The sequence below is a fragment of the Aphis gossypii genome, unplaced genomic scaffold (assembly GCF_020184175.1).
Source record: "Aphis gossypii isolate Hap1 unplaced genomic scaffold, ASM2018417v2 Contig00205, whole genome shotgun sequence".
NCBI lineage: Eukaryota > Metazoa > Arthropoda > Insecta > Hemiptera > Aphididae > Aphis > Aphis gossypii.
Genome location: NW_026083026.1, coordinates 177,477 through 189,503, shown reverse-complemented (window position 1 = coordinate 189,503; position 12,027 = coordinate 177,477). Strand labels below are relative to the sequence as shown.

At 29.0% G+C, this 12,027-nt stretch overlaps 1 protein-coding gene and 1 long non-coding RNA gene across 3 annotated transcripts; both read right to left on the bottom strand.

Annotated features, from left to right (window-relative positions):
• Positions 1-978: 978 nt before the first annotated feature.
• LOC126553323 (uncharacterized) lies at positions 979-2,930 on the bottom strand. Its single transcript, XR_007606485.1, has 3 exons — positions 2,278-2,930; positions 1,596-1,706; positions 979-1,283 (listed from the first exon to the last, which is right to left on the bottom strand). It is a non-coding gene; the product is annotated as an uncharacterized LOC126553323 (long non-coding RNA).
• A 2,469-nt stretch (positions 2,931-5,399) lies between these two features.
• On the bottom strand, positions 5,400-9,537 carry LOC126553338 (THAP domain-containing protein 11-like). 2 transcript variants are annotated; one of them, XM_050208518.1, is made up of 7 exons: positions 9,308-9,537; positions 8,921-9,072; positions 8,736-8,852; positions 8,599-8,673; positions 8,424-8,522; positions 8,200-8,340; positions 5,400-5,900 (listed from the first exon to the last, which is right to left on the bottom strand). In XM_050208518.1, exons 1-7 carry the CDS (start codon positions 9,415-9,417, stop codon positions 5,893-5,895), a joined length of 702 nt encoding a protein of 233 aa, XP_050064475.1. In that variant the 5' UTR covers positions 9,418-9,537; the 3' UTR covers positions 5,400-5,892. The 2 variants fall into 2 exon arrangements, with proteins under 2 accessions (XP_050064475.1, XP_050064474.1); XM_050208517.1 differs by having other exon boundaries at positions 8,424-8,525; positions 9,308-9,535.
• Between the last annotated feature and the right edge of the window lie 2,490 nt (positions 9,538-12,027).

The following is a 12,027-nucleotide window of genomic DNA, read 5'->3' as shown; positions in this document are numbered from 1 at the left end:
CATTTGAGATGTTTTATATAGTTTCCTACATATCAAAAACAACATCTGATATATTCTGAACTTTGAAATTAGGAGGTATGAAAATTATGGATTTAACTTTCGGACATCGATTTACATCATATATTATGATGACTGATAGCTAGACATTCAACTACCATTTTCACTAAATAAATTGTATAATATGAAAAAAAGAACCAAGCATGCGACGGAACACGGTATCAGATTGTTCATATTATACTATATTGACATTATAAACCTACTATTCACGCATTGTCCGCGATCCGACGGGTTTAATTGCGTTTAATTCGATTTTTCCCAATGATAACTGACAACTCGACTTGAATGCTCACAATATGTTATTCGACTTTACACTTATAATCCTACAATACAACATTAGACTTTCGACGTCGGAGGCGCAGGCATCACGTGATGTGATGATTGATAGCTAGACACTCGACTATCATTTTCGTTAAATACATTTTTTTATATACAAAAAGAACAGGGCATGCAATGGGAAACGGTATTACACCAGCTAAGGACTGATAGCTAGACACTCAATTACCATTTTTCGTATTTATTTACTCGACTTATAGATGACTTATTGATAGTCGAGTGTCTAGCTATCACGTGATGCCTGCGCCTCCGACGTCGAAAGTCTAATGTTGTATTGTAGAATTATAAGTGTAAAGTCGAATAACATATTGTGAGCATTCAAGTCGAGATAAAAAGATAATATGATTCAAGTCATAATAACTGAAATTTTCTCTCTTATAGAAAGAAGTAATAGTATACTATCTTCTAATAATAAATAACATAAGAAAGAAATAACAAAGAAAATTTCAGTTATTATGAGGTAAAATGTATAAGAAAATAATTTTACTTGTATGTCGTCTCAACTGACAGTATAAAATTAACTACCTATACAATTTATTTTTATTTTTGTATGATTAATATTACAATACAATTAGATCAATGAGTTCCAGAGATTGTGTTCTATGTAATACTACATTTTCAACTGTATCTAATTTAAATAAACATTTAAAAAGAAAACATACAGATCTTTTACCACAGGTATATACTATAATATCAAGTTTTATAAATGTTAGGCCATAATTAAACACAAAAATTGTTTCATTAAAAATAACTAGTTTTTATTATTTATTATTTGTAAATATATTTTTATTTTTATTCTTATTTTATTTATATAAAATATTTCTGAATGTGTCATCTTGTATTTTGTGGAAGGTTAATCACATACAGAAAAATGGTTATACTTGTGACAACTGCAATCAAAAATTTAATTCCAAAAAAAATATTATCAAACATCTTAAACACGAACATAGTGAACTAAAAATTAAATGTTCATTTGAGAATTGTGACAGATCTTTTAAAACATTAATAGGTTTTTCCAAGCATTTGAAAAATGATCACTACATTGACATCAACACAGAATCACTAAGTTTCAATACTATAGAAGGTATCCTGATTTATTAAAATTTTAACTATTATTTGTTTTAGAATTTAAGAAATGGAAAACCAATATTGAAGACACTAACATCTGTCAATATGTTCAAAGAACATCTACTAAAACTTACCATAATGTAGAATACACATATTATATTTGTCATCGGTCATACCATCCAAGATGAGCTAGCAAGGTAATAACATTTTTTCTACTTGAAATAAATGATTCCTGAATTTAAAACCTATAAAGTAAAATTAGATTATTAAAATATGAGATAAATGTTATATTTAAGGGTCAAAGGAATCCTAAAAGTAGTGGATCGGTAAAAATTGGAAAGGTTTGTCCATCATATATAAAAGTACACCCAAAAAGGAGCCCAATTTCAGATAGAATTTTGTAGTACTCATTTATTTCATGATAATGAAATAGGAAAACAAAGATTATATGCTGAAGACAGATGCCAATTAGCAGGTAGTCATATAATAAAATACAAAAATATGCTTAATTTACTTTTGTGTAGTCACATTAAAAATTAAAAAGTATTAGGATAATTAATACCCTTTTATTTATAGCTTATCCTAAAAGTGAATAATCATAGTTTAAAAATATTTATGTTTACATTTTTTTTAGGAAAACTAGGTATGGGTGTAACAGTTCAACGAGTTTTAAATGACGTTCAAAATTCTGCAACTATAACTGATTTTAAAAGAATCCATTTATTAGAAAAACGAGATTTGCATAATATTAAACGTGATTTTAAAATTGATAATTATTCAACAAAGATGCATGAAAATGATTTAATTAGTGTTTACCTGTGGGTAGAGAAATTTAAAGAAAAAGGTGAGACAAATCCAGTGTTATATTTTAAGCACCAAGGAGAAGATTCCACAACACATTTGACTCGGCATGACTTTTGTTTAATTTTAATGACTGAATACCAAGCTGAAATGTTAAAAAAATTTGGATATGATAAAATATGCATAGACGGAACACATGGTTTAAATAGTTATAACTTTCAGTTGTATACTTTACTTGTAGTAGACAATTATGGAAATGTATTTCCTATGGCATTCTGTTTTACAAATAAATCAGATACATCTACATATAAATTATTTTTTGAATATATCCGGCGTGCAGTAGGACTTATCAAAGCTAATGTATTTATGTCTGACGATGAACCTGGATTTTATAACGCATGGGAATCTATTATGGGTCCGGTTTCTAAACAATTATTATGTACTTGGCACGTATTAAGAAGTTGGAGTAAAAACCTTTCCAAAATTCATTCAAACGAAAAAAAATCTATGGTTTATAAGACATTAAAATCTTTAATGCATGAAACTGATAAAAACAAATTTTACATAGAATTAACAAAGGTCATTGAAGATTTAAAAAATGATACAGATACTGCAGATTTTGGTCAATATTTTGTGAGCAATTATTCTTCAAGAGTTGAAAAATGGGCATTTTTTTTATTTATTATTATTGAACCATGAATATTTATTCGTTTTGTATTTTACTATTTAATATTTATTAACAATTTGACCTAAGAATTTTTTTATTATTATCTATTAACCACAATGATAAGAGTAACGACGTCATGTACTGATAAATGTGATAAGCGATTTGACGCCATGTTGGATTCTTTTGGAATCTTTCCTGCGAAGATCCATTCGTCCAGCAGCAGATTTTTGGCATCCTTATCACGCGCGCAACGCCCCTAGCGATTTTCTCCATAATTTGACTTCCGTGATTATCGTAGTGATAAGTGATAACAAATTAATGATAATTCCCGGTGTTAATATTTAAAATAAAGCGCGCATTTTAATAGACACGACATTATTCAATATTCATAAATATTTTAGCTTAGTTTATAAAATTTACTACTGTTACAAATTTGATTATAAAAAATATATTATGTAATCAAGTATCAATATAATGTTGTAACTTTATTTTGCCATAAACTAACAGTTTTATTTAATCAAATAAGTAATTTTTTAATGAATTTTCTTGTTATTTTATAATAATTTACTTACTATGTAGTTAAAATGTAGAATATAGCAACAGACAGCAGCCTAAATTTTATAGTTAACAAATGATTGTATCTAGACATAAAGCACTTCTTTTTTAGAATTTAAATTTGTTACTGCTAATGTCAATAAATAAAATGCATAATATCCAGTCTAGTTAATACAATATGCCCAGTAAACATAGTACGTATAACCTACGTTTATAATAAGGATAACTTTGGTGTATACTATACGTAGCAAATATTCGTATAATACTTGTACAATATACGTCAAAATACGGTTTTTACGATTGAATTTACGTCGAAGGCACGTATATTCCTATTCGTATATTTTTCGTTTTACAATTACGTTTATTCAACGTGGATGATACGTCTTTTATTAATTTGGGTAAAATTACGTCGATATATGGTTTAAGAATATACATATATTTTACGTTAACGTTACGTATATTCATATTCGTATATTTTTCGTTTTACTATTACGTTTATTTAACGTGGATAATACGTCGATTAATAATTGGTCAAAATTACGTTAATGTATGAGTAAGAATACACATATATTTTACGTTTACGGTACGTATATTCGTATAGGTACGTCGATTTAAAAATGGTCAAATTTAAGTTCGATGTATCTAATTACGCAGTGATGCGACGATGTTATGGGTAATGTGTAGGTATAATGATTTACATATATTTTATGATTGTAGTATAAGTGAGTATAGATGATTAGTGTATACTTATTGTATAAATTGTAATAATGTAATAAATAAATAAATAATAGTAATATAATATAGTGTATAACATTCTGCAGAATTATGATAATATATTAATATATTATAGTATATAAATTGTAATATATAATAATATATTATTAGACGTATAATGTATAATGTAATGAGTAATGATTAATCGATAAGACGTAGTCGGTGGGTAATTCCGTTAATAACTTTTAAATATATTCTATTTATACTATACAGTATACGGGCATACGGCCAGGGCCCGGACACTGATAAAATTTAACACAGTTTGGTGATAGTGGCTTTTGTTGGCACACTATCAGCCAGACAATTTACGAGCTTCGAATGAAACTCGAAGTTGGAGAAAAGGTAACTTCTACAAATAACAACAAGCTTGACGAAACAAAACTTTTTATTTGGTAGAGAAACAAAAAACGAGAGTAACGTACTTTATAATAAAATAAATACAACGGTAAAAAGGTATAGTGCTCGCGGAGACAATATACGCGCGGCGTAGTTTTGGCGGTGTCGTAAAAAAAAGGTAAAGTCGCGTGACGGAAAGGAAGTTAGCTGTACTGAGAACTAGGGACTTCACAGTTCGGATGTCGACAAAAGAGTGCCAAAACGGGAACCGCGAAATCCGCGTAACGGCCGTAACGAGCCGAGAAAAGCGGATCGGTCGCTCGCGCGGACTGGCGGGGGGTAGCGCGAGATCGCGATATCGTTACAATAGGCCTATATAGATATAACACAATAATAAATAATAATACAATAATACAATAATAAAATAATACAATAATAATAATGGTACAATAATTGTGCGCTAGCGCGGCGACGATAAACACCGCGACACTGCGTCCGCGGTGTAGTGGTGATAACACCGTATCACCACAACAGTAAAGATACCCAATATTCAAAAACGTGGCAGCCATCTTCCCGTTGGCTAATCAGTGTGACCATACCAGAAAAACAAAATGTTAAATACAATTTTTTCCAAAAATATTTTAAATCTAATTAGTTTTATTCTAATTGATCACTTACTTAAAATTATTAAAATCAGTAACCGTTAACGATAACTATAAACCAAATACATAGTTAGGAAGGTACTCATATTAAATACATGATAGAAAAAAATACACATTTTGTTATATCAAAAATATTATTATTTATTAGAAGCTTAAATGCAGCAGATGTAGTTTTGAAAGCTAATATAACAACAAGTTGTTGAAGGCAAGCTTGAGTAATGGAGAGAGGTACTATAAAAATATGGGTTAAAAATAATAGAATTGATGGAAACAGCATGTAGAAATAAAAAGAAATTATGAAAGTCAAATTTGGAGGAAAAGATAGAAACAAGGTTATAGCAGGAATATGATGGTAGGTGAGCAAAAATAAGAGTAGTTGATCCCACTTGCATGGAATAAAGTTGAAGCTGGAGAAGCAAAAGCAGAATGTGCAATATTTCTGAAAAATAAAAAATAAATTAATATACATAATCAACATATTAGTCATGTTAAAATAATTAAATGATACTAATCAGATTACTTCATAGCCAGTTATTAGCAGTGTCTTATATAGATTTCTATATTGTATACTTGGAAATTGTTAACCGTGATTTGTATTTATATACTATTTTCAACTATTTTCCCTATCTTGGTGACTCAACTTCCTGTAAAATTTATAAATTAAATAAATAATTATTTTAAAATATTAGACAACATGTACACTTAAATAAGACAAAAACATTTTTTATTTATAATTTTTACATTTTTTTTTTTAAATCATTAAAAATTAGGCAAGTAATTACTTATATGCCAAATTATACAAATAATAATAATAATAATAATAATAATAAAACAAAATCAATAACAAAGTATAACAATTAACAAAATTTTTCTTAAAATATGATGCACATTACATTATATCATCATTAATCATACATGTTTTATTATAGTTAGTTTTCTATTTTTAAATTGGCGTTCTGAAACCAATTCTCTATTTAAAACTTAACAGAGGAAAATATTCTAAACCTTACAAATAACTTAATTAAATAAACATAATCAAAATTTGGACATGGGTGCTTAAAAGGTACATTACATAAAAATTCATTTAATTTATAAGCTACTCCTTTAGCAATTGCAAACATAGGAAATCTTTCAATAAATATGTTTTCAAGCTCATATATGTATTCATAAAAATCATTTTCGGGCATTTGAAGATTACCGTAAGTCGTCTGTGCAGTATTTGTATATGATTTAAAATAACATAATAAAAATGCTTGATCTAAATTTGTTTGGGACCTGCCATACTTAATACATAAATCACAGGAATGTTGACTTAAACACTTACTATACAAATAACCACAAACATAATGTAAGGCATTTTTTTCAGGTAAATTTAAGTGCCTATAGTCAACAGTACCAATTTGAAAATTAAAATATGTACCTCTTGATGAAGGTTCTGGCAACACAACGTTGGTGGGACCGACTTCTTGAGGATTGATATGACACAAAATGTCATTAATGTCTTTAATACAATTAGCATTGGGCGAATGTTGAAAGTAATTTAAACAAAACAAATTCCGAAAAGCTATATAAAATTGAACAGGAGTAGGATTTCGATGTTTCCATTCTTATTGCGAAACATACCGAATAAATTTTCTAAACAGTCCTGATTTAAACGGTTGGTAAATAAAACATAATCACTGGGATGTCTGGTTGATTCATTTATTAAAATCCACAACTTTAACAGCCCATTAATGGATATTAGCCAACCGTTTATAAAATTCACCCTGCTAGTTACATCAGTACCATTTGCCTTGGAAATAACTTTAATTTTTTTAAAAAATGAAAGCATCATAGAAAGATGTTCTATTTACATTGATGTATTTTTAAAAGGTCTTCTGTAGGATTTGCTATTTGGTACTTTACACGAATTAAAAATATCAAAAAGTTTATCCATTTTATCTATAAAATTAATTGTACATTTGGCTTCTAATGGTAATTTACCCAATTCTAAGTGAGTGTTCATTCCAGCAGCTACCGATTGGCTAAAAACCTGGGCTGCCAAATACACTCGCATTTTTTCAAAAGGCCCAGGATTTATGTGAGCATGAGTAAGCTTAGGTGCCAATCTTAAATTAAGTTTGCTGTCCACATTGTAAAATTGTATAATATATTTATTATCAGTAAGTTCATCATCAATACTAAAATTATGTTTGAAAAACATGTTACGAGTGGACTTTAATAAATGTGGCGGATCAAACAAATACACAATCTCTTTGCCATCAACAGTAAAATAAGGGCGCTGTGGGCTAACATACACACTTTTACTGAAGCTAACAAAATTTGAGCCTTGGTCAGTGACAAATGCTCTAACATTTAAAGATATGTTTAACAATTTTTTTATAGTAGACATTATAATATCACTTAAATCTAGGCTACGGCAGCTTCCGGACACAAAAAAGTATGCTACTGGCTGCTTCCACGTAACATTAATTCCCCTTATCATTAAAACTAATGCATACTTGGCTGCCTCATAAGTTTTAGTGAGATTTGTCTGATGAAATCCTATAATTTCATCTTTGGGAAATGAATAATACAAATGAGTTTTTAAGGACATTTCATCAGCACATAAGATGCAGTCAAGGGCCTCAGTTTTAAAGGTAGACATTTTGAATTTTACAAAATCAAATAAAAAATCATTTAACCCAGGAATCAGTTCATATTTTGAAGTAACTCTTCTTAAAGTTCTAACTGAAAGTAGACTTAAGATACTTTTCAAAAATCTATACACAGATGGGCCTAAGAAGTAGATTGTTAACGCTAATTGCTTCATATCATTTGTGTACCTGTATCCATGAGGGTTTCTTGTTTTGCACATTAGATTAGATTTCACAATCGTTAGTACAGCGGGTGATAAATGTTGTTCACACAATGAGAGTAAATTTTCAACAGTATTAAACTCACTTAGCTGATTGCTCAAGGCCAGGATAGTTTTTTCAGCTTTGAGACGAGCTTCTTTTTCAATCTTCAATTGTTGCCGTAACAAAACTTTTCTGGGTGTTTTCTCAGACCAAGATTCTAGAGTTTGGCAACCTTTTGAAGAACCTAAATCATATTCATATAATTTTAATTAGCACATAGTAAATTGTAAATAAACAGTTTAGTAAAATTGTTTGATTAAATCTTACTGGAACTTGTGAAATCTGAAGGAGAATCTAAATATGTAGATTTTTCACTAGAAAACGATGATATTCCAGGAGAAATAGCGTAGTCAATACTATCAGGTACTACTACACAAAATTTAAGAATATTATATTAAATAATTCTTAAAAATGGATCTAAATGGAAATCATATTAACTTACCAGGTGAACCAGGTAATGGAAGAGCCAGTATTTCATTGTTACCATATGCTACTGTGGTACATGATTTTGAAGAACCTAATAATGTATAAAGTTAGCAATAATAACAAATTTTAAAATAAATATAAAAATATATTTACCAGGATCATCACTAATGTTTAGTGGAGTATTTGAGCCACAAGACACAGTATTACTCGAACTGGTAGAGGTTCTAACTTTCTCACTAGACAAGTCTGTAGTACTCACGTCACAATTATCTGAATATAAAAAAAAAGGTTATTTGAAAATATTATTGCTGCTGAATGTCATATTAATTCTTATATACCTGGAAATAGTGTAGGTATAGCATCTGGTTTTAACCTGTTCTCTAAGAAGTTTAAAAACATAATTTTTTCAAAATGTTTTCCACATAATTTTACATTCTTTTGGGATAGAGTGTCAGCTGGCAGTTGACAGCGTTCTAACCAAATTTCACACCTAAAAAATGTAACAAAAAATAGCTTGTTTATACTACAAAACACAATTGACTAGGTACTAGTTATATATTGTACACAGTTCTGTTTTAATTTTGTTTTCTCAGTATAATAGATCTGTCTTATTGTTTATTAGACCAAGAACATTAGGTGTTTAATTGTGTAACATTATATTGTAAATTTAACAAGTACCATTGACTTGTTTCATACTTAACATTATTATAAAACAAAATACTTACCGAGCAGGATCTTTAGGAAAAGAAAAAAAACTAATTGAATCTTTTTGAGTTTTCATTTCCCCGCATGATTTTATAATACATTTGAATGAATATCCACTTTTACGAGACATTTTAACAAAATGTAGATATTAAACACAATGTTCTTCGAAAAAACACAAACCACAACTGAGCAGTTTAAACGTAAAACGTGCTAAAAAACGTGTAACAAATGCTTGTTTTTTTTAGTAACCTTAAATTATGAACTATGATAACAGTTTTTTACCTGATAACACTTAATTGATAAAAGTAGCCAACGGGAACATGGCCGCCACGTTTTTGTTTACATTGAAAGTGTCCCTTCTGATTTAATCTATTCTGTGATACGGCTGCACGTAGTCGGTATAGCGTTATCTGTTTACCGAAGCCCGCGAAGCCATCAACGCGCACCGTCCTCGTTGTGCACTCCTTTGTCTTTCTGCAGACTAAATAGTTCTTATTTTGGTTATTCCGTATTGAGTGTTCGACTTCGTTACTTTTTCACGTTCCTGTATACTCTGCAGTATTATATTATATTATATTATAAATTCCTACGTAGGCGGAAGGCTCTTGGACATTCAATCAATCAGGTAAATATTTTTTAAAACTATTATATTAATATTTATTATTTATTAATATCGTTACACACATTCGTTGAGGACCTTTCAATCTAACACTCGAATTTCTCATATTATAACATTTTAATATTATTTGGCTATTCAAATGATCGAAGAATATCCCCAAAAGAAAGCTTTATTGCTTTCTAAGCACGAGATATGCTTACTATATTCTCCATAAGTCCAAATTATTTGTCATAATACTATTAGTATTATTAATTAAATTTTTAGTTACAAATAAGCTTATCGGTCTACAGAAAAAAGTCTATTATTAAACTATTGGAACATTGGTATATTATATTACTTTATTAATTGGTTTAAAAAAAAAAATAATAATAATTTTATATTTTATTTAGGCTCAAATTTTGCTGAGGGATGCAAAATCATTTGATGTCAAACGGTCAACTTACATGGCGATGAAGATAATAATGCAAAACCGTGTAGCTGGATACCTAAATATGGAAGGCAGACAAGGTGACAAAACAGCGTTTGTTAAATATAAAATATTTACCATCGTGGCAGGTTATTATATATTAAAATATTTTTTATTAAAGACTTCTTTCCTCATTCAACACTCATTGAAATCAAAGGACATATCAGTGATTGGCCTAAAACAAGTCCCAAGACGAAAATAAAAGCCATCCCATTATTATTTATTTTATATTCTGTTAAAATTTGGTGTTAATTTTTTTCATTTTTCTTAATTATATATATTAATATTATATACTTCTGTTTTATGTATTGTGCATAATAAATCAAATTCATTTTATATAAAAAGTACATTTCTTCTGCACATTGGTGCGTACTGTGTAGTCAGCACAGGTTAACCTAAGGAATTATTAATTATTTTTATTTGGCATAGGAGCGGAGCAGCTTATGATGTATGCTTAAATAAATTTATGTATTTAAAATGTTGTTACTTGGTTGGCTTTAATCTTTTAACTTATAGGTTGTTTTGTACTATGAAGTGATGGACAATATGTATGTTTCTTTTAAAGTCTACAATTGTGCTACACTGAATACGGAAACCTACTGTATTAATATAAATCCCATGATAAAACTGATACAAAGAAAATCAAAAAAAATCAAACGAGAATAATTTACCCCTTTGGTTTTTAATTACAGAATTTGATTCTTGGAAACGAGAAATGGAACAACGGACATCAACAATGTACTTACTTGATAGAGCTATGGGTAGTAATAAAATTGAACAAGCATGTCCATCGTTGCTAAAAGTTAATATTTCCAAATATTTCCAAAACTCACTGTGGGCATGAACTAGAAATTGGTCTAATTCAATTGGATAATGAGACAAGAACAATTATTGCTGGTGAGTGCTACTTTTTATTTGAAGTATTAATCAACAATGAGTTAAATATAATATTTGGGACCATTTAATTCAATTATTATTTTAATTGATTCTACCTGCATACTTTTAATCAGTCTTTGGTGTCTTATATTTAATTTTAATTTTATGTCTATGTTATTTTTTAAACTCTGATTTTGAAGATAACATAAATACCCAAAAACAGTGTAATATTTATTCAATATTTTATTATAAAATAATATAAATGTATTTAGGAAAACTAAAGGAGGGAGTTACTTTTAATCGTGTGTTAGATGCTATTTGAGAGGCTGAAATATCTCCAGATACTTTTAATCGTTCATGTCTCTTGGAACGTCAAGATTTGTATAATATAGCACGTAATTTTAACATATATTGTGCAACAAAACGAGATTCAAATGATAGTATTAGCGTAAAACTATGGGTCACTGAAATGAAAAGTCATGAAGCTGAATGTCCAGTATTATATTACAAAAATCAAAATGAATCTGACGCTTATTTAGACAAAGCTGACTTTGCTCTAGTCTTGATGACAAATTTCCAAGCTCAACAAATTATTAAATTTGGTTCAGAAAAAATATGCATAGATGGTACCCACGGAACAAATGCTTATGATATCCAACTGTACACTTTATTAACTGTGGATGAATTTGGGTCAGGATGCCCTGAGTTGCATTTTAGAGCGATGGCAATAGTAAAATTGCCTTGTATTTCCATCACTTAGTTCTGATGCAGCTCTATCA

Bases quoted from the DNA above. Each gene is read 5' to 3' on its own strand.
- LOC126553338 (XM_050208517.1), bottom strand. From the start codon at position 9,417: ATGTCTCGTAAAAGTGGATATTCATTCAAATGTATTATAAAATCATGC. The intron at 8,853-8,920 runs GTATATAAGAAT...TTTTATATTCAG, and splicing joins TATACCTACACTATTTCCAG to ATAATTGTGACGTGAGTACT. The intron at 8,341-8,423 runs GTAAGATTTAAT...AATATGATTTAG, and splicing joins TTCAGATTTCACAAGTTCCA to GTTCTTCAAAAGGTTGCCAA.